This window comes from Cuculus canorus, chromosome 1 (assembly GCF_017976375.1).
Source record: "Cuculus canorus isolate bCucCan1 chromosome 1, bCucCan1.pri, whole genome shotgun sequence".
Taxonomy (NCBI): Eukaryota; Metazoa; Chordata; class Aves; order Cuculiformes; family Cuculidae; genus Cuculus; species Cuculus canorus.
In genome coordinates this window covers 192976796-193004116 of record NC_071401.1, presented here as the reverse complement: position 1 = coordinate 193004116, position 27321 = coordinate 192976796, and the positions used below count along the sequence as shown (strand labels likewise).

General features: G+C 35.9%; 2 protein-coding genes across 5 annotated transcripts in view; one reads left to right on the top strand and one right to left on the bottom strand.

Annotated features, from left to right (window-relative positions):
- The window catches only part of COG5 (component of oligomeric golgi complex 5), a 185136-nt gene that overhangs the window by 131753 nt on the left and 26062 nt on the right, over positions 1-27321 (bottom strand).
- GPR22 (G protein-coupled receptor 22) lies at positions 13356-25870 on the top strand. Of its 4 annotated transcripts, none has more exons than XM_054063305.1 (3): positions 13356-13814; positions 14811-15200; positions 17794-25870. In XM_054063305.1, the coding sequence occupies exon 3, from the start codon at positions 17819-17821 to the stop codon at positions 19118-19120; it is 1302 nt and encodes a 433-aa protein (XP_053919280.1). In that variant the 5' UTR covers positions 13356-13814; positions 14811-15200; positions 17794-17818; the 3' UTR covers positions 19121-25870. The 4 variants fall into 4 exon arrangements, with proteins under 4 accessions (XP_053919280.1, XP_053919273.1, XP_053919264.1 ...); XM_054063298.1 differs by having other exon boundaries at positions 14811-15071; positions 17794-25868; XM_054063289.1 differs by having other exon boundaries at positions 14811-15881; positions 17794-25868.

The window sequence follows — 27321 nt, the reverse complement described above, 5'->3', positions numbered from 1 at the left end:
GTGATTCACAGGCGGGTGAAAGGTCTTTAGCACAACGTTCCAAGACAGAACTGCCTTTTCTTTGTGCTCTCCCTGTACCTACACAAGTTGTCAATGTATTTAATCCAAATGAAGGGGAAAAGGATTTGTCCAAGCAGAAATATAGTTATAATAAACATGTAGTAGAAAGTGTAAGACATATTTGCCTATTGCACTCCCTGCAAGACTAAAAATAATCTTCTCCAGACTTAAAAATGCTTTAATTGGTTCCAAATCCAGCCTAAGTTCAGCCTGAGAACCAGATCACTCCATGCGTAACTCAATGCATAACTATTGTAACTGGAATGGAAGCAAGGCAGAACAGTATGACAGAAAAATTAAATATAGAACGAGAAAATCCTGCCATCGATAGATCTGATACTTTCACAGGTTTTACACTGATCAGTTAAGAGAACTACCTGTAATATTCAGTATTTACTAGAGAGTCAACACTGTGCTTAGCATTTCACCAGAGATAGATGTGTTTGCTTTGGTAACACGAATAAGAGTATTTCTTGTATTCACAATGGAAGAATTATAATTTTGTCTCATATTACCATGCTCAACTACAAAAGCAATTTTTTAATAATAAGCGCCTGCTTGAGGCAGACAGCAGTGAATTCATTTTAGTAATTATGGGGACAAGTGCAACAATTCACATTTTTTGGATGCATCAAAGATGATATCTAGATTACAAACAGAAAGGAGAGTGTGAGTTCAACACCATTTCTTCACTCAAGCTTATTTAAACATGAGTTCAAGTAGTGAAAGTCTAAAAACTAGAGAAAATATAAATTTTTCAAGTAATTTAAAACCACTGCACAATTACACAGAATGGTTTCGATTCAGGGGTTTCCTTCTCCAAATATGAATAAACCTGATGAAGAATCCAAAACTATCAGAATCTGTTCCAAAAATACTACTCATAGGATTACTTGCAGTCTTTTTCATCCTTTGAATGGAACAGTCTTGTCGTTGTTAATATTTGTTTGACAGTAGGATGTCTGCTTTAGTTTTCGAGTTTTTTCTTTATCTGAATTTATCATGAGATTTTCCTTAATGAAATTACACTGGAGTGTTAAACATGCATATGACATCCGAAAAGGACTTTCATGAGCATGGAAAAAGATTTATTCACTCACTTTTGGATGCTGGAAGACCAGGATCAAGATTTCTGTGAAGCAATTAGAAGTATGAAACAAACAGTTTATTGCTTTCAATTACTTGTAATGTCAACTCTTACAGAAATATCTGAAGGATGTAAACTAATTCATGTTAAGTAGGCACTTAAGAGTTGTAACAAAGTAATGAAGGAGACAATTCACTGCTTTTGCATCCCAGTCTGCAAAGACATTAGACTCACAGAATCATAGAATCATAGAATCATAGAATCACAGAATCATAGAATAGTTTGGGTTGGAAGGGACCTTAAAGATCATCCAGTTCCAACCCCCCTGCCATGGGCAGGGACATCTAGGGACACTAGATCAGGCTGCCCAAGGCCCCATCCAACCTGGCCTTGAACACCTCCAGGGATGGGGCAGCCACAACTTCCCTGGGCAACCTGTGCCCGTCTCACCACTCCCATGGTGAAGAAATTCCTCCTAAAGTCTAATCTAAATCTGCCTCTCTCCAGTTTATAGCTGTTCCCCCTGGTCCTATCCCCACAAGCCTGTATGAATAGCCCCTCTCCAGCTTTCCTGTAGGCCTCCTTCAGGTACTGGAAAGTCGCTATAAGATCTCCTTTGAGTCCTCTCTTCTAAAATTAGAAAGTTTTAGTCACAATTAAAGACCAGAAGAGGAAAAAAAGCATTAAGACATCAATTTCTCAGGCTACAAGTGCTAGAAAGGCCACAACGTAAGACCAACCGATTAAATAATAACTGTTTCTACAGAAATAATTATACTGTTTCCGTTGTCAGAAAGAGTGTAATTCACACCACTTCTGGACAATTAAAGTAAATTATATATATATTTTTTACATACATGTACATATACATTTATATATTAATACCATAGTTTTATGTACCACAGTCATAGGAGTTAGAGAATAACTACTTTGTACGTGCTGTTCAGCTGAACAAGACAGACTCAGGGTGAGCACCGCTGATCAGCAATGGTTAGAACAGCAGAACTTTAATGAAGTCAAGCAACCACAGATGTCTTCAAGAGCAACCCAGCATGCCTTGTTCCAGCTGAGTCAGCAACCCTGAATCCCTAGGTTTGGAAGGGGATCTGGAACAGGGCTGAGGAGACCTTGGGAGGTGGACACAGCAGGCATCTTGAGCAACCCTGTGTTCATCAGCAAAACTGAACAGCAAACAGTTGGGTACTGCAAGTAAAACTCTTTGGATATGGAATACACAGAATTTCCTTATTAAAGGTTTAGTCAATTACCCCCCCAAAAAAAAAAAAATTTAAATAAATTAGTAATTCAGTATGAAGGCAAAAGCCAAAAGGCAGGCAAAGAAAAGATACATTTCTGCCTGGAGGATAAAGCAGGAGCTGCCTGGCTGCTCTCTTGAGCCTCAGTCAAAGAACAGCTTGGCCCAATCTGTGACCCACTCACCATGTCAGACTGCTCTGATACCTAGCAAGCACTTGCTAGATAATAGTAATCAATGGAGATTAGAAGCTATACATTAATCTATGAATGTGTAATATTTGTCAAAAGTGAAACCAGCATCTTGCATTATTATGCAGGTGCTAGGATTAATTCAAAATAATAAAAGCCCAAGCTATAAAATCCAGCTAAATTCACATTTATTTCTAACTGCCACTATTATTCCACCGTGTCAGTAACCAACAATGCTATCCTTTAGTAGAATATTGCTGCCAATTTTACAAACAAGAAATAAAAATAGTTTTTGCCAGAATTAAAACTGCATTTCTTTCCATTTATTTATTCATTCAACAGATGCATTAGCCAAGACTCTGCACAAGAACAGACTATTAAATTATATCAGCTGTATGTGTTTCTAAAAAGAATCTAAAATATTAAAAAGATTAGTGATTTGGCGAATTCATTTCTTCAGCATCTAGGACTAGCAGCTCTCAGCGATTTTAAAACATACTTTGAAAATACAGATGCTTTTACGCAAGCACAGAAAGAGAAAATAAACTTTGCATCGTAATCAGAGATTTAAACAAAGATTTAAAATTACAGATCAGCGATTTTATGTGGACTGTAGCCTACAGTCCACAGTTCCCTCTGCAGCTGTTAGTCTATGGAATTTTTGGGATCAGTCCCATTTCCATTCTCATTTCTTTGTGTTGTGGATGTGCAAATCTACTCAAGGCAATTTTGTGCCCAGCTGATCACAGGATGCAATCCAGCAAACTACCATACATGGCAGTCATACTCAAAGGAATTACACTGTGGTAGCAAAGTGAAGAAATATTGATATTGCTGAAGATTTAAGGGAAAAAAAAAAAAAAAAACAAATCAAACCTTAAAGCAAGGCTTACACATCAAGCTCTCAGCTGTTTCCTACAAAAGCAACTATGAAACTCAACATTCAGTGTTCTCTGTCCACTTGTAGCAAAATGAGAAAATGAGGAAAGCCTATATAAATAATCCTGAAGAGCAGCTCAGCCACCCTTGGAGCAATTCTCACAACTTCCCAGTCCTTGCATCTGACTGTTAATAGATCTATCCTTTCCTTTTCCTTCTGCCACGTCACATGCACACATGAAATACTGATATTGGGAAGGATAAGAGAAGGAGAAATGTACCCAAATACAAGGGACGTAACATACAAATGAAAAGTTTTCCAGTATGGCAGAACCCAAAGTACTGTACATAAAAGCACTATATCCAGTTTGCTCTATTCGTGATATTGATTTGTTTAACTGTTAGGTCCTATATGATTTTAGGTTTTGTTCAGCAAAAATTTAACTTCCTAGCTGATGTTGCAAGCAACGGCACCTAGATGTCAAAATCCAGGTGAAATATTCTCCAAACGTGGATCTGTACCTTTGTCCTGCGTTTAATAATCTTCTACGCATGCTGTAAGGCCTGTTTCCTTAGAGATATGTGGAGGTTTTGTTTAATTTTGAAAAGCTGGACGATGAAGTAGAGAATTCTATAATGTTTCATCGATATATTTTTTTAAATCTCATTAATTATTTGCATGTTCTCAGGGTTTGTTTTGCTCCCTCCCCTTCCAATGCAGCTGATGGCTTCAAGTAATTTAGACAGAACTAAGGTTCATGCAAGAAATAATTTATATCCTGACTTTGCCAATACATTACTTTACTTTAGGGAAAAGAAATGAATGTCCTGAGAGAAAGATTTAAATACATTAACTATTTTTCCACTCAGACCTCAATTTGCTCATTATTACTCCTAAGCATTGCCTTGGTTTAACTTCCTTTGTCAAGTCTAGTTAGATATAAAAAATCTCTGCTTCAAAACCTGCAAAGATAATAAATGTGGAAAATTTATACAGTCCCTGCTTTTTTCAAAGAGAAATTGGTCTTGTATTATAGAGACTGGACAGATTAATGAAATAGAGGCAGACTTTCCAGAGCTGCCCTAGGCTTCTAGTACACAGCCAAACTGCTTTTCTACAGAACAGAGTGATTTGAAGAGAAACTACAAAGCAGACACAAGATGTCCATGCATTGTGGTCATGGGCATTGCACAAGCAGCTAAAATCGTTAGTGGAAGAGTTAACCCACATTATCTCTAACTGTCCATATAAGTTTGCTCTAGATTAAGAGTACTGAATACAAACTAAAATTTCTCTTGACTAATATCAACCTTTACTGCCCCAAAGTACATCGTAATATTGGCTTTGCCTACAGGATTCAAGATTAGTAAGAGTGACTTTTATACTGTCAGAAACTGTATTAAGTACTTGCTGTCATCACAGTCTGTAGTAATCATCAAAGTATGCATTTAACTGCCAGTCCAAATCACTGGAAAATTTTTGTTTAAGTACTCTCCCCTCAACCAAAGTACATATTGATTATTGTGATAATGCCTGCTTAAAGATTTTGGAGTGGAAGTGTTAAACAGGGTATTATCAAGAACACAATAAACAGGTAGATGGTTAGGATTTTTTTATGGTGGTGAACAAAATAAGTTTCTGGAGACTATATGAAAAATTTGCAGTGGTAAAAAAAAAAGCCACCCCAGGGGAAACAGGAAGGGCTGGCTGAGTTTTTCTTTCTCCTTTGAGAGCAAGACACCAGGAAAAGGTATTACAACATAAAACAACTTTAAAGAAAAAACCATTTCTAACCTAACCACCAAGCAGGCTAAAAGTGGTAACCACTTTCAAAGAGCTGGCTCTCCTTTCCTTCAATTCTTTCCTCACATTAATACTAATTTGCTTGATTAATAAGAGAAATAATGTTCTCCATATTCAGCTGTCTCTCGGGGAGGGCAATTTCTCACTGGGCACCATATCTACTGTGGAAAGAACAAGGACTGGAAAAGACCTCTACTTGTATCAGAACAGCAATTTCTCTTATAGAAAGACAGGGTGGTAATGGGCAGAGTCAGTAGGTAATAACTCACACGGTTTTCCTGTTGAGAGGCTGTAGCGGTTGCTATACTCCGTATTCCACATTTCCTCCAGGAACTCCTAACCATAGGTAGCGATTTGCAGAGTTGCTAGCCTACCTAGTAATACTGAAGCTTCTCACTTTGAAAGGTACGAGAAATAATGCAAATAACATTTTTCCTCTTTCCCATTCCAACTACACTTTATAGCTCCTATCACTTCAACTCATTCTACCCATACGTTTTCATTTCTTAAGCAGATAATCAAGTGAAGGCTGCTGAAGAATTTCTCAAGTTTTTTCACGATAAACATGTCTTTGCTCATCATCCATTGGTGTCAGAATAATGTTCCACCAATCACTTTCAATTTCTGAAGATTTTATTAGTAAAATAAAACCTCGGATTCAAGTCTAATGACTGCAATGCCACGTCCAGGCATCAACTGCACCTGAAGCAAAACAGATTCCCTTCTTTAGATCTCCCACTGACACTACTGCTCGCAGCCTTACCTCAAAAAACAGCAAATGAAAGCATTTTTGAAACAAGCTCTCATTTGCTTAAGTACTACAATAAGTGGTTTCAAACAACAATTATGCAGTGAGGTTAAAAATACTTCAGGAGATGGAAAAAACCTGAAACTATGGTTTAGGCACAGAAATCTGTGATATCTGAAAGCTTCATAGATAAAATTAGTTCTTCATATGCATACATATGCATGCATTTTAAACACATTAAGTATTTATTTTAGATTTTAGAGCTACGTGTTTTTAAAAACTCAGAAAATATCAAGGGTATTGTATTTCTATTTCATTTATTCTCTTCAGAAAGTGAGAAATATTTTTCAACAATCAATAACAAAAAAAATAAACTATATGATATGACAGATACAAATGATGGAATCCAGTACACTCAAACAACAGAGGAAGAAAGAATGTAAACTGAAGATGATATCAACACAAATCTAAATTTAACTCAACATGCACATCAATGGAATTAATATTCTTTTTAGCAAAGGAAATGGTGAATCCAGCACAATGCACTAGCTTACTTACATTTCTTTACTACCATGCATTTATCATTATAGCTTATTACTTTAAAACTTATCTCACATGTCTTATGGCACAACATAAACAGATTTTCTACCAGTTTTCCTTAACAACCTTGTAAAAAATGATAAAGTACTCTGTCTTTCCGTCTTTGCCACTCAAGAACTAGACTGTCAAAGAGGGAAAGAGAATATTTTATCATTTAAAAAAATCAGACAAGAAAACACACCATACTTCATATAATTCTTCAGATTCTGGGAACTTAATGGACGAATATCAGCACTATCTGATTGGTGTAAATGGCTTGAACTGAACATGGGGGCCTGATGGATGGTCTTAACCTCTTACAGCAGTCACTCACAACCTGGGCTGGGAGAATCTAACTACTGCCTATAGACTTTACTTTGTTGTCTGAAAAAGGCGAAGTACGTTTCTGCCACTGCAGTTACACGGAAACATGTAGACCTACTGTGTGTGATCACTAAACTTTGATTCTGAAGACAGGGAGCCCACTGGACCCTTTTCATACACTCTGTAGTGCTTCCAAACCAGATCAGCCAAGGGGGTAACTGAGTGAGACTGCAACATACGAACTCACTCTGTGGGTAATCCTTTAGACCATGTATGATCTTAAAAAAATTAAAGGGCACTGCTTATGTTGTCATACTTATTCATGTTGTGTTCACTCTTTACTCACAGGGCAATTAAGATCATAAGACATTTGTCTCTTAATTTCAGCTAGAAGAATACTTGCTACTAAGCACTCCATGTGAACCCTTTGTCTTAATTAAGAGAAAATTGTATTGCCTTCCTATTTTTAAAAATGACTAGAAACAAAGTGTGTTGAAGACCTCTGTTGAATAAGCAGCTCTAGAGAAAATCTTCCTGTTTTCTTATTTTGTTTTAAATTAGCAATACTACTAATATCCTTAGATATAATATCCTCTAAGTAGTATGGTAATTTAAAACAAAATAAGAAAACAGGAAGATTTTCTCTAGAGCTGCTTATTCAACAGACTGTGTTCAAGTCTGGCAAGAAGGTGTGTAACAAAACTCCTGCATCAGGGGATTGTAACAGGGCAGCTAGTGCTGCTCCTGCCCATCCCGCTTACTTTGCCAGGCACAGCTTCCATAGCATCAAGGACATCCGATGGAGAATCCTGAAACAGATCCTGAAGTTTAAATCCTGCATGTTATGTTCAGCTGCCTCTGAGTTCAATTCACTCTGGTAAGCTTCCTGGAATGTTTCCATTGATGCCATTCTGCCACGTCCCTAGCACAGTGCTGTCCTGAGTGAGGACTGGGGGATGCTAGAACACAGCAACCTCAGCAGCAGGGAATAACAGGGAAAAATTTTTCCAACATACAAAATATTTTGATGAAAGCCAGACAAGGAACCACCTGGAACTTTTAACCACGAGGCTACATTTCTTCATTCTAGAGCCACACCGTGTCAGCACTCCAGCTTCAGCACTCTTCAGCTATCATGCTAAACTACTTTACAACTCAGCGAATCAAGACTCTTTCAGGCACCCTTTCACAAGCTTAAACGATGCAAGCAGGTGCCTTTTTTCTTTTTATGTTTGAAGCACACAAAAGATATATGCCAGAACTCCAAAAGCCTTTCCATAATAATTAAAACTCACTGAAACTCACTAGCAATTGCCAACTTAGAACTAAGAATATTTTATAAAAGCAGAGATCTCTCAAATTCTGAGTACTGAAAGTATAATTTGCAATGAAAGAAAAACTAAATTCACAGCCATATTGCTATTTTTAAAGAAAAATGAAAAAGATACCCTGAAATTTACAGTGATTATTTAAAATTCTGTCAATAACTACCACAGGAAACAGCACTATTCATTGTGAATGTTTATATTAGAGGACAAACCACTTCCATGGATAAAAGCTGGAGTCAGACTGATGTTATTCAACTTACTATTAAATTTACCAGCCATTCTTCCCCTCTGAGGACAACTCATATTAATTTTTTTTTTTTTTTTACTAAAATGCTTAAATAATTGTGCAACAATGCATCAGGGTCATGATTCAGTTACATTACTAAACCAAATTTGCCATTATAGTATGAAAAGACAGTCTTCTCTATATATGACTGACAACCAGCACTGGCTCTATAATTCTTCTTTGGTATTACCTCATTGTGCAAAACTAAAACAAAATACAGTTTTAGCATTGATTGCTGAAGGGCATTCTGTAATTTACACATTTCCTCATGAGTACAGGAACTTCCAGTGCTGAAAAGGTCAATAGTTGAACTAACACAGAATATTACTGAAGCTTTGCCTAATAATTACACAAAACCAAATTAATCTTCTGTGACATTTTTATTTTGTAGTATTAGCAGGTAGTCTTTCCATACTAAAGCTGCTATGCTAACCCTAATTCCACATCTTGAAAATGAATAAATATTCAAAATATAGGAAATTAGATAAAGATATAAAATATATAACACTAAAATAAATATTATTCATATATAAAATATTCTATATCTAATTAAAAATACTAGTATTTATGTTGCTTCTAAAGGTGTACATCTATGCAAATACAACGGGGAGCACAACGAAATTATATATAATTAAGGTGGAAAATCCAAAATTTTTTTCTATTTATGGAGGTAATTATAAAATGGAGAAACTGAGATCAACAATATAGGAATGTTTTCTGGCAAGGGAAAAATGGAAGTTACAAACGCAAAATACTCCAAACTCAACCTAAATAAGTTATTATAAAAATAACAAAACAAAGACAGCTGTATGGCAAGAGGGAGAAAGGAAAATAAACATTAAGGATGGAACACTGAATAGAATTAATTTTGTAGATATCAGTCTTTACTACAGGAAAGCATACTCTTAGAACGATTCTTGATAGATTAAGGAAATGAGAATAAAGTACTTGTGTCAAAAGAAAAAAAAAACTGCATTACCATCAAGTCAGAATGGTACTTGTTCTAGCAGAGTTTTTGTCACCTACTCAGCATATCATTCTTAAACAATAATAAACCCCTTTACAACTGTGATTTGTGTACTGGACAGGAGTCAGATTTATACCTTTTCAATATAAAAACATGCTGCAGCATCATCCAAGCCAGCAAGCCATAATTTCAGTGTTGGGTAAAACAGAACACCTTGACAAATCCAGCACAACAAGGGCACACCAGCACAACTCCTGAATCCCAACTGCTATTATCAACTATTTTCCCTTGATACTGCAGAAGTTACTGGATTTTTGACAACATTATAATAAAGATCTTTGCAACAGACCACTGAAAAAAATAAGATGCAAAAAGGCAAGAAACACATTTTAGATATGGATCACAAGCCGCTAGAACAGCTAAAACAATGAACCATCCAGAAGAGCTACATTAGAATTGGACACCAAACTGCCCAGTGTAGGTAAGTGCAAGGTACAGGAGGATCTATCCAGCCGGAATTGTGCAGATGCACCACCTAAATAATGCTGATGAACAATCCCAGAGCAAGATGTCAAAAATCACCCAATATTCATTCCCAAAAGCAACTTAAGCTCTAAAGAGATTATGTGTCACTGAGGAATTTCTATGAGTTAAGAGCCCAAGTCTCTTGCAAATATGAGAGCAGATGACATTTTTAGACCAAAAAGCAGTAAAATTCTAAATAGGCACTAAATGAGCAGCAAGATTCAAACTAGATAACAAGATGTGCAGCCCAAAGAAACTGAAAGCGCTGCTGGAGCATTCAGGGGAGATAAAAAAGAATAATGTAAGAGAAAAAGAATATTGCAGAGAATAATGCAGAGCGCAAGAGAAATAAGCAGACAGTTTCCCAACTGTGCCAATAAAGATCTTTATGAACGTGTCTATTCCATGACACCTGGATGTTAAGGTGGTCTGTGATATATTTATGTAAAGTTAAACCCTAAAGCAATTTAAAAGAATGCTAATGCTACAAAATCAAGGACTCTGGCAGAAAACTTAAGACATAAGTACTTCATTTGGTCCTGCTAGACCTTGTGAGACTAAGCAGTCTTTTTAACAAAGTAGGTTTCTCTAAAAAACTGCAGAGCAAGAAGTTGCATTTGAGGCAATCTTGTCAACTCACCAGCAGAGTTTAGACCTCCAGATCTACAAATGACCAAACACTGTTTCAGGATGCAGTAACAGTTGACCCTAAGACATTGCTTCCTGTGTGTAGAATGTAAGACAGCAGACAAAAGAAGAAAAACTCCAAATTTTTGGACTTCCTGCTCTCAGCAAAACAGAAAAATTAACAGACAGTTATGACTCCTGAATTCAATTTAAAGGTGCAACAAGGGGGCATGCTATGGCAATCGCAGCTATCCCTACCCATGTGCACCCAGCACCTCTTTACAAGCACATGCCTCTGTTCTGCTCCACTCTGCTTCAAGCTCCTTCCTTTCTGCATTTATTTTCTCCACATATCAGACCCAGCAGCCTCGACCCCTCAGGGCTCTACCATCTGTCACCTTCTGAGTCTCCCTCTCCCCTTGCGTTGTCATTCTTAGTCCTAAGGCCTTTCATCACGAATCTCCTGGTTCAAGACTCCTGCTCTTCCCTGGTATTTCTGCCTTCTGATTACCCTTCCAACACACTTCTCAGTGACCTAAAACTCAAAACACCAGTCAAATTCTTTCTCTAGCATTCTGTACTGATACAGAAACAGGTATAAGAACAGCACATATTTCTGTCTATGTTGGGTGACTGCACATGGCTCTTTTTGCCCACTCTTCCCTATCTACCCTTTGAGGATGATGTCATCTATTCACACCATCTTAACTAGCATCTGCACAGCAATGGCTTGTAAGCATGTCTATCCATCCACCTACTCTTGATTGCCTCCATATGGCACTGCTGCTTCTCCTGATTTTCTCTCCAGAAAACTTAGGCTTGCTATGTTCACAGCTCAGCTCCTTATCATTCCTCTCAAACACTTTCTGCAGATAAAACTTTTGCTATCATCGCCTCCTCTAACAAAGGAAGCTTTTGTGACCCTTTTGCCTGCCTTTGAAACACATATCCACACTGCGTCCAAAACCCTGTTACAATCTTCCTCCTGTATACATCTTTCTCTTTCTAACAGTACAGCTCATCCAGCATCTCCATCTTTGTGTGCCATCAGGCACACATTGAAGAATTAGAAAGAGAGATGGAGATTCATCTGTTTAAATTTAGACAGGCTTCCCTACTTATCCTAAGTCATATTGAAAGTGAAGCAAGTAAATCTCTTTAATATATTAGTATTTATGCTTTCATTTCAGGAATCCTCTTTATCACGTCACCCTTAAGAGCTATGCTGGTATCCCTGGTTTCGAGCTCTTGGGAGGCAGACGACACACACAGCTCAAAGAGCTCAATCAGTTGCTACTCAGCAAAGCCACCTGGTACCTACCGAGCCCGTGATCTCCGTTCAAAGTTTCTGCAATCTTTATTTAGGTACTTTCTGAACATGAAAGACTACAGAAGAGGAAGCATGGTAAATGGATACGTAACTATTTTAAACAAATAAATAAAGTATGCAGTTACCTAAAGATAAATAATATATTGGATGGATGGCTGAGAGAAAAAGTAGAGAGAAGAAATGCAGACAATGTGAGAGTTACACAACTGCATTTTATAATTGCATTAACAAATTAAAAACAGAAAACCTCATCAAAATTTGACCAAAGCTGCTATCTTAATACAGCTGCTTATGTGAGAATGATGATTTAACATTTAGTACTTTATCACACTTAAAAAAAAATTTAAAAATTCTTTAAAATCAAGAAAAAACACAGAAAAAGCTCCAAACCCTACACTTACTAGAGATGAAAAACTACCAGCAGAACATTTTATACTCAGAGAGTCTTAAATTTCTTGCTTCAGCAAGTCAATTTTTAAAAAAGTTACTTTGAGTTGTATATTGAATTTATTTCCAAGGTTTATTTTAGTATTAGTATTCATTAAAATAGATACTGTGCCACACTTCTCTCACTCCTCATTAACTGGTTGAGAGCATTGTTTAGACTGATAGAAAAGACTCAGAAATAAGTTACAGAACAAAACTCTTTTTTGTGTTGAAAATTAAGACACCTCCCGCCCCCTGGAAAGTGAAGGTCAAGAACGTCATGCAAGATATCCTTACAGAAACCCGTGAAGTCTCTAGCAAAATTGATGTGGAACATACAAAATTTTTTTAGAAGTTAATATTTCAACGGAACTAACAACCTAAACTGTTATACATACACTATAGATTGTGATGGATTATAAAAATCATTTGTTTCTGATTCATGAATTAAACTGAATTATCAACCTATTTTAACAACCTGAATAATCTCTGTGAATCCTAATAGATTTTTTCCTAATATACATGCAGGTACCAGCTTGTCCTGAAAATAAATATTCAAGACAAGACTTAAATCTTCAATCGCATATAAACATATCAGGTGAAATCCAGCATGGCTCAAAGAGGCAGTTTTATTTCAGAGATGTTCTTTGGACCAAAGGAAAAAAAATCACAAATGGAAAGTAGGCAAATTCAAATATAGATTGTTGGAAGCTTTTTAAGTAATAAACATTTAATCTTTTTTTTTTTTTTCAGTGTCATGTGGTTTCCAGTGTACAAAAAGTAAGAGTGAAAAGGTAAAAATAAAATGAGCATACCCTTAATATATTCCAGAATTCATAAATCATTTGTAAATTGAGTCCTTTTATAAAAGAATCCTTATATAAATCGAGGGGGGGGGCATCAATCCCATATATGAAGCACAATTTAAGCCCAACATCACTGACCAATCAAAATTAGTGAGTGCACTGCATCTCTCTGCAGTGAGGAGAAGCGACAAGGTAGGCTGTCATTCTGCAAAAGCTGCCCATCGCAAGCTTTCCTCTCAGAAGCACGGCTTTTCTTTTTTTGAAAGCTTGAATCTCAGTGGTGTCTCTGGAGACAAGAAGCCTTCAGTATGTTAAATTACTTTCATTATGAATTTTCAGATGCTTATTGATTCTACAGTAGGAAGAGTGGGAGACTGCAGCAGCCTGTAAACCAGAACTAAAGCAGTTGTATACGTTAGCAGTATGCTGAAACAATGACACAGTACAGGCACAAATTTTCACTAAGGTCATTTTCTGAAGATATGCTTATCACCCTCTTTCCCTTCTACTCTGCTAACAAGTGAACAAAATGAATCCCTCCAACCTGGAACTGCTTCACCTGCATCGAGAATTTATCAAATCTTTAGTGGAGGTAAGATCTGTTCCTTATTATGGTTTGCAGAATTAGCAACATTTAACAAAAAATTTGGAGAAAAAGGGGAAGAGATTAGATTCAACTTACGTTAAGTGCTAGTATCTTGTTATATTTGAGACCAGGAAATAATTCAAACACTATTTCCCCCTCCTCAAAAAAAGCATAATGGTAGAAAAATGTTTTTTTGTATTAAAGTCATGCAGAATATTAAGAACCTGGTTTGTTGGTACAACATAAAGACAGTATAGTTTAAGCTAATAGAGTATTGGGGGGGAAACACATAATGCAACGGGGAATATTTTTTTCCTCTCTCAGCAGTATTTTCAAATATTGGCAGTTAAATATGTTACAGTTAACTCTTTGAAGGATCAGACAGTCTGTAATTGGTGCATACTTATTGCTTTATGAAGGCTGGCTAATATGACTATATCTGATTGCTAAAGAAATCCCCCTTTTTTGCTTTCTATTTTTAATTAAGCTCACTTGTTTCATTGTCCTGCACATTCAAGCTGTTTATTAAAAACATGGATTTGCTAAATATTTATTTCAAGGAAATTATAAGTGCAAATTAAACAAAACTGTATTTCCTATAAAGCTCTCTGACTCTGCTCAATTTCTCATTAGATGAAAAGAGAGTTGTATATATAAACCACCTGCTCACGAGAGCTATGAAACTACATTTTCTAGCTCTAGTCACAGAAATTCTGAATACAATAATTATTGCTTCTAGATGGCTTTTTTGTAACCTGCACTATTTGGAGAACAGAAAACTCATCCAAAAAACTAAATTCATGTAAGCTGACAGAAAATTGATATGATTTTACTATAAAATAGTGATTTACTAGCAACTATTTTCTATGTAATATGCAAGATCCTATTTTAGAGATCTTTTATCCATGAAATAAGTGATATTACAAAATATATTCTTGCATTAACTTTATTTTGAAAGTATAAGCCCTACTTTTAACCTCTTTTTTTCCTCCCCTTCACAAGGGCATGCAGCAACTAATTCTGTTTTACAACTGACAATATGAAGAATGCAGTTGACCGGGTCTCTTTCTAGCTGTATGACCTACAAGCAGCAGGATGCACCACTAAAATGTATTCTTAAGACATAAAGGAATTAGAAACAAAACATGGAACACGCTTGCATTGCCACTTACGTGCACGACACTTCAACAATATACATGGAAGACTAACACATCTGCTCAGATTTTCATTAGAAGAAGACTGCAATGATCAATCCTTAAAATGGTGAGAATTTCTTAAAGAGGGATTTATAATTTAAAACCAGAATTGTGGATACTACTGATGCATGAAGAAACAATGAAACATGAATTCCCCAAAGGAGAATATGCATACTTCACCAGCAAGCTGAATAAGGTTTTAACCAAGCTTTTTCTATACTACTCATTAAATAACTTATTTGTCATAATGACTAATGGATATTTTTCTCTCAGTTTTATGGTTTGTTGTGCAGTCTCCTTAAATGAAAATAAGCCAAATTAGGTTACTCATGGTTACACTCAAAGCACACGAGCCGGATTTTATGATGTATAGCAACTTCTTTGACTAAGCCATCACTCAAAAGTAATGAGCATGAATATTACAGAAAGAAATATGCAACCATAAACTAAAGAATGTCTGCATATACTCTGAAAAGAGAGATCAGAAATCTTCCTTTTTAAACCTGGAAAATAAAAACAGGCTGCTACAAAATGCAAGAGGGGAAAGAAATTAACATCACTTAAAAGAAGGTTTATTTGTTATTGCTGCCTTGAAACTCAGAGCAGACATGCAGAATATGCACTGGGCTGTGGAAGTGTCTCAGGCAATTAAGAAGACCCCACGTTTAATCAGAATTTGCTGCTGAAGTGCTGGAACAAAAAAAAAAAAAAAAGGGGGGGGGGAAGGAAAAAAACCCTGCAAGGAATGAAATAAGAGCCCAGCTACCACTTGGTTTCCAGGTTACAGTGCATGTCAAATATCTATCAGTGACACCATGTATCAATTTATGACAAGCTGCTGCAGTGATCTGAAAGGCCCTTGAGGCGCAGAGAACAGGTAGGTCAGCAGTTGCATGCACCCCATCCCTGCTCAGCATTGGCAAGGGAACAGGCACCGTCCAGAAAGGCGAAGCGCTAGGTAAATTAGCACCCTGCCTTGACATTTCTGCTTTTATTTCACTGATATGCAATCAGTGCAACAAGGAGGTGATGGTTAATCTATTCGTAACACTTAGCATATCTGAAGATTTCTGTTTTCACAGAATTTCAGTTGGCATAATGTTAAGATCATCATTTGTTTTGGCTTTTGCTAATACAAAAGAACTCAATTTATTCAGTAATGTATTTGGAATGGTTTCCTGAAATCTGTTCACAGCCAGGACAGCCTAACAGAGGAAATCGGATTCCTGAGGGTTAATATAAAGCTAATAGATGTTGCTTAAATTAGAAATTAATCCAAGCTTTTGAAATGTTTCTTGTTTCGTTTCACACCTGAGACTAATACGTTCTAATTTACATCTTTTGTATCTAAGAGGCACATGTGAAATAACTGTTGAAGCATACCAACAATTTTCTTCATACAATTTGCAGTTAATAGTATTGTGCAACTGAGGCTTTTCAGAACTGCAGATGAAACCCATTTGCATACTGTATCCCAAATGTGCTTAATTCATACTTTCATTAAAAAAAGAGCTCATTTTTGTTCACCTTAGTGCTATCCATTTTTAATGTATTCAGGCTGGAACAAAGGTCTGCATTTAAATTTATTTTCATGCCAAGTACGTATGCTCTTAAATTTAAAGCTACCTAAAAACAAAACCCTCAAGTATCATAACAAGAAACTGAGTAATCTCTCTTTTATTTATTCATTTCATTACAAACTCAAGAGCTGGCTGACAATATAAATAATACAAATATCAAGTATTACATGCAGATGCTACATTTAAAATGTGTATATGGTATGTGTAAAACAAGCAGATGAGTCACAAAATAAAAAATCTCCTAGATATAATAAATGCTACTTTTTTTTCAACCTCACTTATTCCTAAGACAAACATGCTACATATATAAGTCTGTTGGGTTTCATTGCAGTTTGCATTCAAAGAAAACAAAAAACCACAACAAATCTGAAAGAGACAACTGTCTTATAAAGGATTAATTTCTAAAATTATTCCATTAAATCTATTCTGGAATAAAATTAAATACTCTCCCATTCCATGTAGGCATTGATTTCTTAAAGAAACAGACTGTAGTATTTTTATAATAAACTCCATTCCCTCAAACCCAGATAAGTTTGCCATTTGATATTATATACACTTAATGAAATTGTTGTAGTGGTTAAGTTGCATATATGAGAATGCACACAAGATAAAATTTAACAGAAATCTTGAAGCTCTGTAAAAATCTACTTAATTATAGAACTTCAAGTTTCAGCCCACAAAAGTACTGCAAATTCTTCAAAAGAAAGGGGCTGCTAAATTGCCATAAGTAATTTAAATGTTCTTTTTATGATACACAAGCAACAGTGCTCCATGTTCCTATCACTTTCTTTTTCCACAAGAGCCTTTTTAAAATGATCTCAAGTACTAATTTGTTAATACTTAACAACATTCTTCTAAAATGGCCCTCACCGCAATACAAAAGCAATGTACAAGTATAGTTTGTTCAACAAATGGGCCCTTTGTAAAACGACATCATTATAAATAAAGCCTTGTCTCCGTAAGTGGAAGCTTTTCACTTTTTTTTTTTTTCAACAAATCCTGCTTTCCTTCGAAAAGGAAAGGTCCTATTCTAGATCCTCAGGCTTTTGAGTCCATACCAACTAAAGCCCTAAACAAAGAGTAAATCAAAATTTTGATAAGAATAGATGCTTTTCCTCCATCCTCCTCCACTAGCATTTATCTACAGTAAGTGTCAAAAAGAAAAAAAAAAAGAAATCAAATAGTTCCATATTTTGTTTCACCTTTCAGGAGAAAAAACAACTGCAACAAAAGGATGTGTTTCTCCCTCATTCTGGAAGTCAACATGCAGTCTGAATCTAACATTACAGTTCGAGATGCCATTGACGACATCGACAGCAACATGTACCAACCACTATCATATCCATTAAGCTTTCAAGTTTCTCTCACTGGATTTTTGATGTTAGAAATTGTTTTGGGACTCGGCAGCAACCTCACCGTGCTGGTACTTTACTGTATGAAATCCAACTTAATCAACTCTGTCAGTAACATAATTACAATGAACCTTCATGTACTTGATGTAATAATTTGTGTGGGATGTATTCCTCTAACTATAGTTATCCTTCTGCTTTCACTGGAGAGTAACACTGCTCTGATTTGCTGCTTCCACGAGGCTTGTGTCTCTTTTGCAAGTGTTTCAACTGCAATCAACGTCTTTGCAATCACTCTGGACCGATATGACATCTCTGTAAAACCTGCCAATCGAATTCTGACTATGGGAAGGGCTGTGATACTAATGACATCAATATGGATAATTTCACTTTTTTCCTTCCTGATTCCTTTCATAGAAGTCAACTTTTTCAGTCTTCAAAGCGCAAGTACTTGGGAAAATAAGACACTTCTGTGTGTGAGTACAAACGAGTACCACACTGAGCTAGGAATGTACTACCACCTTCTCGTTCAGATTCCAATCTTCTTCTTCACTGTTATAGTAATGCTAATTACTTACAGCAAAATACTTCAGGCTCTAAATATTCGGATTGGTACAAGATTTACAACAGGACAAAAGAAGAAAGCTCGAAAGAAAAAAACTATTTCTTTGACCACTCAGCACGAGACTACAGACATGTCCCACAGCAGCACAGGCAAAAATGTTGTCTTTGGCGTAAGGACTTCTGTGTCTGTCATAATTGCCCTACGCAGAGCTGTAAAACGGCATCGGGAGCGACGAGAACGGCAAAAGAGAGTCTTCAGAATGTCCCTCTTGATTATCTCAACTTTTCTTCTCTGCTGGACACCAATCTCTGTTTTAAACACCACCATCTTATGTTTGGGCCCAAGTGACCTTTTGGTAAAGTTGCGATTATGCTTTCTAGTAATGGCATACGGAACGACTATATTTCACCCTCTACTTTATGCATTCACCAGGCAAAAGTTTCAGAAAGTTCTGAAAAGTAAGATGAAAAAGCGAGTTGTTTCAATAGTGGAAGCAGATCCCCTGCCAAACAATGCTGTAATACACAACTCATGGATAGAGCCTAAAAGGAACAAAAAGATTACCTTTGAAGATAACGAAGTAAGGCAGAAATGTTTAGTACCTCAGGTTGTCACTGACTAGATTTCAGTATTCACCAAAATACATCAAGCAGAACATTTGAACAAATTGTAGAAAAATACTGCCAAATAAGAAAAACTTTTTTTAACTATTGGCGAGTGTAAAATTTCAATATATATGTTAAATAGAGTAGGTCTTGTATATTCAATCTCTTCATTATGTAAGATATATGTTGCATGGCTGTTTGTTAGTGTAACACCATGTGTATATTTGTCAAAAATATTCAAGTCCTCTTTTTTAGAAAATAAATAGCCTTAAAGAAGTGCGAAATTTTAACAATATTTGTATGGCTCAATTTCTCTGTAAATATAAAAGCATTTTTAAGCAAAAATTCCACTCAGTAATACTTTTCTAAAGCACAAATTCAACATTTTGCATGCTAGGGCATTTTTAAATTTAATTCATAAACAGTACTGATCAGAGATATTCTGAATGCTATATAGCTACAACTTGGACATATTTTGACCTCATATTTAGGTAGCTAATTATTTCAAATTTCTCCAGCATGTAATTACCATGCACATGTAGACAAAGCCATTTATGTGATGTTCTTCAAATAACAGTTCAGAATCAGTTGATTTTGATAGAGGAAAAAAAACAATTCAAGATGGTCCAAAAACTGACGATACATTTAAGAAAAGAAAAAGGTCTTGCGTATATCATCTCAGAACCACAGTTTCTAGACAGAAAATACACAACTTTGAATTATCACACAGGAGAGGTGGAGGAGGTAAGGGAAAAGGCAGGCTAAAGGAAGGCAAAACCACAGAGACAAGAATATTACTGGGCTTGATGCTAAAAGACAAGGAACTGACTAAGCCATTCCTGTGCAAAAGCTTAGATTTTCACACTGAAGGGGTTTAGCTAGATCTCTAGTGTGACACAGGGACCTTTTATACAGAGATATTTAATTCATACCAACTATACATAGACAGATATAGCTGTCAAGTGCCACAGCTGAAAGTGGCATTTTCTTGCCCTCAACAACTTTTATATTATTTTGACTTCACTTCTCCTTTGATGATATTCAGTTCTAGCTATACAACTGCTTTGTCACAAATCGATCAATACTGCTAGCTACCCTATCTCTGTATTTCCTGGACAGCCGTGCAATAGCATCATTCTACATCATCTTTTTCTATTTCATCCTACACCTGTGAAGAAGAATAGGAAGCCTTAAGAAGTCATATCATCCACTTCACTATAAGCAAGAATTAAGTTATTCATCCAAACAAAAGCGTTTTTTGAGCAGCTTGCACTATCCCAGGCTTAGAAATTCATCATTTCAATGAACAGTGGCTACATTAATTGACTTAGTTACCAGCTATAGGGGGAGGGGGAAACAAACCAAAAAAATGCAAAATCAATTAGCATGATTTCACTTGTCTTGTTATATAAAATGCTCAGTGCGTCAGCAGCTACCACTGTAATTAAAAGGCTAATTCTCAATAAGTATTGGCTTCTACTAAAAAAAGGAAAAAGGCAGAGCATATCCTTGAATATGAGAGCTAGTTGACTGAAGTATTACATTAAAAAAATTCTGAAGTATTTTTCTGAAGCTGCATATTAAAAAAAGTGTGGTTTTAAGGGAGCAAAATGCTATTTTCCATTACACCATTAAGTTATTAATCACCTGCGTATTGCCAAAACTGGTTTTGTGGTTAGAAAGAAAAGCAGTACTTATAATGCATCCTAGTTTACTTAGGCTCATGTTTTAGCTTACTAGAACAGAAGACACAAAAAAATAATACTACATCTTCCACAAAGACCAGCCACTTACAATCATCCACACTCTAGCCAGAAGTTTTATTATCTAATTGATAAAAATTTGTTATCTAAAAGTACTGCATAACATACATTCAACATAATTTCACTGGCTTTTTCTAAAAGCTAGCCCAACAACACCTACGTCCAGCTGTGCCCACTTACAGCGTCCATTTCATCCAAGCCAACACTATTTTACTTCAAGTTTCCTACAAGAATTAAAATTCATCTTATTTGTGAGGTTGCAGGAGGGAAGTAAACTTAACGGTTTTATGCAAGAAGCTCTTTTTTTAAAACCTTATATGCTCCAAATTTACCACTGCAAACCATTCTTTCAGGAATAAGCTCTTCTGAAAAGAAATGTGCCCAAAAAGCCTAGAGCAGGAACTATTATTTTTTTCTTTTTTTCCTAACACTTCTTTTCTCTGCCTAGCTATCATCTGTATTCAGAACACTCAGAGGAAAAGAAAGTGGGATCTCTAGGATTAATGACATAATATGATTTAACTGATTACTTATCTTCCAATAAAGCAGTCTTAAATCAATTTAAAATGCTATTCATTTCTTTAAAAAGAAGAAATCATAATGATCACAACACGTGAATAAGTTTATACCATGTCCTTATCTGAAACAAGCATTTAAGAAAAGCTTTCAGACTTGAAAGGTTTCTTAACAATATTAACTTTACTTTTTAAAACTAAATAAATCCTCAAGTACTACAGGTTTAGTGTTAAAAGCTCATTCATTAGAAAGTCAGAGTCAATGAATCTTCATACCAAATTAAAAATACAGCCTAGGAATTAGGTGGACAGATTAAGTCAGGTTTTAAAGGCTACGTAGATCACAGTTATTGATAGCATTTAAGAATATAACCAAGTTCATTTTTACATTAACTATTCTACATCTTTCATTAAATAAAGGGGAAAAAAGGGACTTATACCATGTTGAAGCACACTTTGAGGTCCACAGAAAAAAATTCTACATAGAGCAGGAAGTAATACAAGTAAGAATATGTGCAGTCCTATATGCACATTGGAGTCATTACAACACAGAATCATACATGATCTATACCACAAAGATGACAGATTTAACATAAGACATAAAAACATAAAAAGAGCAACTAGTGAAGGAACATTTTATATACCAAAGATATAGAAGAGGACTTTAGAAGGGTTATGAAGGTGTGCCATGGGTGCTTGACTGACAGACTAAAACAGAATGCAAAAACAGGCAGCATCACTGGAGAAAAAAGGGCAAATACATGCCATATTATTGCACAATAAGAAACCCACCACATTCTTAAAAAATATCTCACCACAGTGAGTCATTAGTTTAAGTACATTTCACACTACTCAGCTTAAGGCAAGCAGAACTGTACAGGACTCTAAAAATATTAATTCCAGCAAACACATCTCAGAAACATAAGCAACCACCACCACTTTCCACATGTTCTCTGTCCCTAAAATATTAGCTGGTATCTGACTATGTTGCCTTTTAACTTCAGATGCATTTGCATTCAAATTTACATTCTAAAATTAATTTAGCCTGCACTAAAAGTACAAAAAAGGCCGGTACAGTGCCAGTACCTACTATAATATTCAAGAAGCACACCAGTACATCACAAATCAGTGAAACAGAAATGTAAATACCTCACAAAAATCTAGTTTCAGGTTGGCAACAAATTTAGGGATTACAAGGCAGTGATACATCGTCAGAAGTTCTGTCTGCTTCATTAGTGCCAAGGGATAGGAATCAGTTCAGTGATTTCTAAATATATTAGATTAAAAATGTATGCATCCGGATACACATTAGATCAATATGCCTCTCTTCCTTCACTGTTACATAAATACACACAAGTACGTACTACATCATTATTATACATCCATAAACACCAAAAGTGAGCTCAATACTTGCATGTCTCTTACTTTTACAGCCATTAGCATCTGTTTAATATTTACATGGAGGGGGTTTTGATAAGAGTATCTCTAAACTGGACAGACAGGCACTATGCCCCACCATGCATACGTTTAAATGCCTGCCCATCCCCAACACCATATTTTTTTTTCTTTTTAAATGAAATAATACATTCATCAATATATAATTTACCTAAGCACAAGGCAGAATTTTTCTGCTGTGTTAATTGTTACGTATATCATACTACAATGCACATAATGGTTCTTTTTCCAACATCAATGTATGTGCTAGTCATCAGAATTCTTTGATAGCTGAATATTTTAGATGTATGTTTGTTTCTTCTGAATAAAGTGTTCTAGTTCCCAATTGCCATTAAGCTCTTTTAAAAGAGAACACAGCATTGTTGGGCAAAGTTTTGATGTAGTATTAAAAAACATAGAATGCACTAACTTACTCTTCCCTCTCATCGTTCAAACAACTCCAACATACAGCTAAGGGCAATCAGCTTCTGTATTAAAACTTTCCAGCTTTATGACAGTCAAATTCCACTCCCGCTTCACACATTCTGCTGTATTATCACCGAATTCATTTGTCTTGCACCAACAGGAGAGAAGAATCTAACTCTGAAACTACCTTCTGCCTTTTCTACTTCATAGAACACTCGTGCAACTCAGAAAGCAAAATTAAACACAGGCTTTGAGTTTTGTTTTGCTGAGGGGAGGGTGAGGGAAAAAAAGAAAAAAAACAGACATACTGAGTGACTAAAAGGAAAATCAAAACTGACTCATACCCAGAGAGTGTTAAAGAAGTAGGATGTAAAGTAGGTGGAGAGTACAGGTCAAGAGGAAAAGGGCAGAAGGTGGAAGGAACTCCTGCGAGGCATCTACGGCCACAAGCCCTACAGAAAGGTGGAGAGCAACATGCACCTGCCAGGGAAAGAATCCTAACTTTACTATCTAGACCACAATAAACAAAAACACAAGAAGAACTTATCTTTGAATCACCCAGTGTGAGATATGTCTTTACCAAAATTGCTGGGAGGAGAGGGCAAAACCACATGAAGAGCAACTCTAGAAAAGGCTTTTGACCTAACAAATCATACTCAAAACATACAGAAAGAGACCACTGTCTTTTTTCTACTGTCTTTTCTCTCAGAGATAAACTATACATTTCACTGAGTAGAAAATACATACAGAGTACAGGCATTCCAAGAACAGACCTGAAAAGAAAATGTTACTGGATGCTTGTTCCCATAGGTAATTTTTTTTTTTAATTCTATTGAATTGTTCCTGAAATCATTATTGGTCAGATAACTTCAGCTTGTCTTAATATTTCAAGTGTTTCACCACGACAGTATGTTTTCAATTACTGCTTCTTTAGCTCACTTTAATTATTTCTGTAGAGTATTAAATTTGAAGGAGGAATGTCATTAGCCATCTTTATGTTATGCTAAAATTACACTTCAGTGCTTATTACAAACTGAGCCAGAATGGAAGAAATATCTTCCTGTATGTTCACTTTACAGGTTTTTTTATCAGCTGTCTTCCTATTTTACAAAGAAACTCTCACCAATTAAATGAAATTAATTTAAAATTAAAAACCAGAAGATATAGAGGGAAAATTCTATAGGAGGCACATAACCTGAAATTATTAAAAGATAATTTATTTTTTATAGTTCGAATGAATTCTATCTTTTGAATACATGCATTTCTATATCCTCATTCTGATTCCCTACACTGCACAGCCAGGCAAGCAGGCGGGCACGCTGACGGCACAAAGCTGTTGGCAAACAACGCACCCTTGTTTCTTTTCCAAGCTGCGTTTTTGGAAATATACTTTTGGTTTATGTTACCCTGCTATGATCTCTATCTTCCTACCCTATCTTGCAACAATTTAACTTGATACCATATCCGATAAACAAATCAATGTCACTGCTGAAACAACATTTTTGCTGTAAAATCTGTCACTCGGCTATGTCAGACTGTTATTAACAGACCAATATTAGCACAGCTTTACTTTCAACTGTACTAGGATCTCTCACAATCTGTTGCGAGATTTTACTTCAAATTAAATTAAATTTAAACTTAATTAGCAGTGGAGAAAAAAGCACAATAACTGATGACAATCTATTTCTGCTCTGCACCGTGGTTTTCTTCCAAATCTTATTTCAAGATATTTTTCATAAATCCCTGTCACAACTAAACAGGGAAGGAAGAAGGGAGAAGTAAGGGGGGAAAAAGGGACAGCTTCCTACAGTCGTAAATCATTGCTAACATCAGCAATACTGTGCACTAGGCTGCATTTACCAGTGTGCTGAAAACATGCAAAAGGTAAAGGAAAATGGAAAAGGAACACTATTTGCAATCTATGTATCATCACAAAACAAGAAGTGAATGTGAGTACCAACACTGTGAGTGAATGTGAATGTGTTAAACACCTGAACAATAATGTGAAGAAGAATAATTCCACCTAGCAAGTCTAAAAACTAGTGAGTGAGACCTACCAATGAATGATAGCAAACAAAACAAACGATGTGACAGGAATCTGCAGGCAAAGGGAAGGTTTTGACACAGTTTCATGGTTCAATAACAACAACAGTGGCTTCCACAGACTAAATACTTCACTCGAAAACTCTCATGGAAAACTATTTTTTTGTGTTTTGCCACACCTGCACCTATATGGAGCACAATATAGCTAAAATAAGATTTAGCATATGAGTTTGTTGCTACCACAGTCGGTAAGATATTTCATGAAAGATTTTTTTCAGCTAAAACAGACTTTCTAGTATATTTGCATGTAATAAAAACAACAGTGTTACTTGAATTATAAATTCATCTTCTGAACAGTTACCAAGCAGACATCAAATCATAAGAAGTTTCCAAATTAAGTGAATCTATTTTCTGTGTTTAAATGGGAACAAACATTTAAGTGTAATAATTCTGACCATATGAGCTTATACGCCAATAAATATAAAATGGAACTGTTCAGGTCATCTGCAGTCACATCAAACACAGACAATGCACAAAAAAGTGCACATGAAGACAAGTTAAAGAGATCTTTTAAAAGATTAATGTATTCAGAAGCTCTTGACAAATCTTGTCCGAGTTGTACAGCTTACAGTGAAGATTACAGGAACAGTTTAAATGAAAGTGGAAAATTTTTGATTCAGTCATGGAGACTTTGTTATACTCAAATTTTGTTTCAGTCAAAAATCTCAAGTTTCTACTGCATCCTTAGTTTGCAGTTAGGTCAGCTAAAAATTGGGGGTGGAAGTCTTTGGGATTGTAGACTATCTGCGATAGACACAGTATGTTCTCAAAATAATAGGATGTTCCTTCTTTTAATGAGGTTAAGTCTTCACATCTTTCCTAAAATTACATGAAAAGAGATAGGAGACCATGCTGTTCTCAGCTGAAGAACCTTTAAAATAATAAAGCCAGTAATCAGATTTGGTGCCTGTGAGCAATGGAAGGTTAAACCTGAATGGTAAACAAATAAAAAGACCGGATTATTTCACTTTTCAAACCATAACTGAGAACAGTGATGAAACTAATACTTGAAAAACATGTGGTTGGGTTGGGAGATAGAGGAAAAACTATTCCTGTGAGAACAGCCTATTTTTAAAGCTGTTGCCTATGTGCAAGAATTAAATCTCACTCTACACTACTCATTAATTTGTATTACACACAGCAACACCATGATTATCTTTAGGGCAAGGCAGAAACGACCGTTACAGGAATATGGCCTCCCATCCAGTACCTGGACAAAGATTAGACTTCAGTCTTCTTTTCACAGACATTTGTTTCAATTTTTCTAACCTGAACTGGTTCACATTTCAATTAGAAATGAACAGGATAAAACTGGTTATTATGGCTAAGATTTGAACAACCAGTATTTACTTGAGGAATTACAACCAAATTGTATACACAATCTCATATTTCAATTATTTCATACTTATAAATTTGCCAGGCCTCATTTTCCAGTCCCTAGTTCTTGACATTTCTTTCTTAGCTAATCAAACCGTCCTTCTGCAACCCCTTATTTTCTCCCCATGGATGCACCTCTACAGTCTTATTCTTCAAGAAAAGAGCCCATTTAATCTCCTACTGTGGCATTTATTCACAGGTAACCACAAAACTATGTTTCCATCTGTACAGCACAATTTCCAATACCAATTGCAGAAGTACATGTTTACCTGACATACCTGCATGAATGCTAGAATGGAAACAACATTGGTAAAGCAATCCCAGCGTGGTCACAGTCCAAACCCAATGTTTTACAGAAGCTAAGTACCATATTTTCATATTTGTGAAAACAGAGATGATATTTCTTTCTTTTTTTTTTTAATTTAAAAAGCATGCTATATGTACGTGTTGAACACTCAAGGTGCTCTGCCCTTTCATAAGCAGCTTCTCCTCCAGTGCAATTATGGAGTGTTTGGAAGGGACCTGAAAGACCATCCAGTTCCACCTGCCCCTGCCATGGGCAGGGACATCCCACTAGATCAGGCTGCCCAAAGCCCCATC

Excerpts from the sequence above, each read along its gene's own strand:
- GPR22 (XM_009557277.2), top strand. The coding sequence starts at position 17,819 with ATGTGTTTCTCCCTCATTCTGGAAGTCAACATGCAGTCTGAATCTAAC.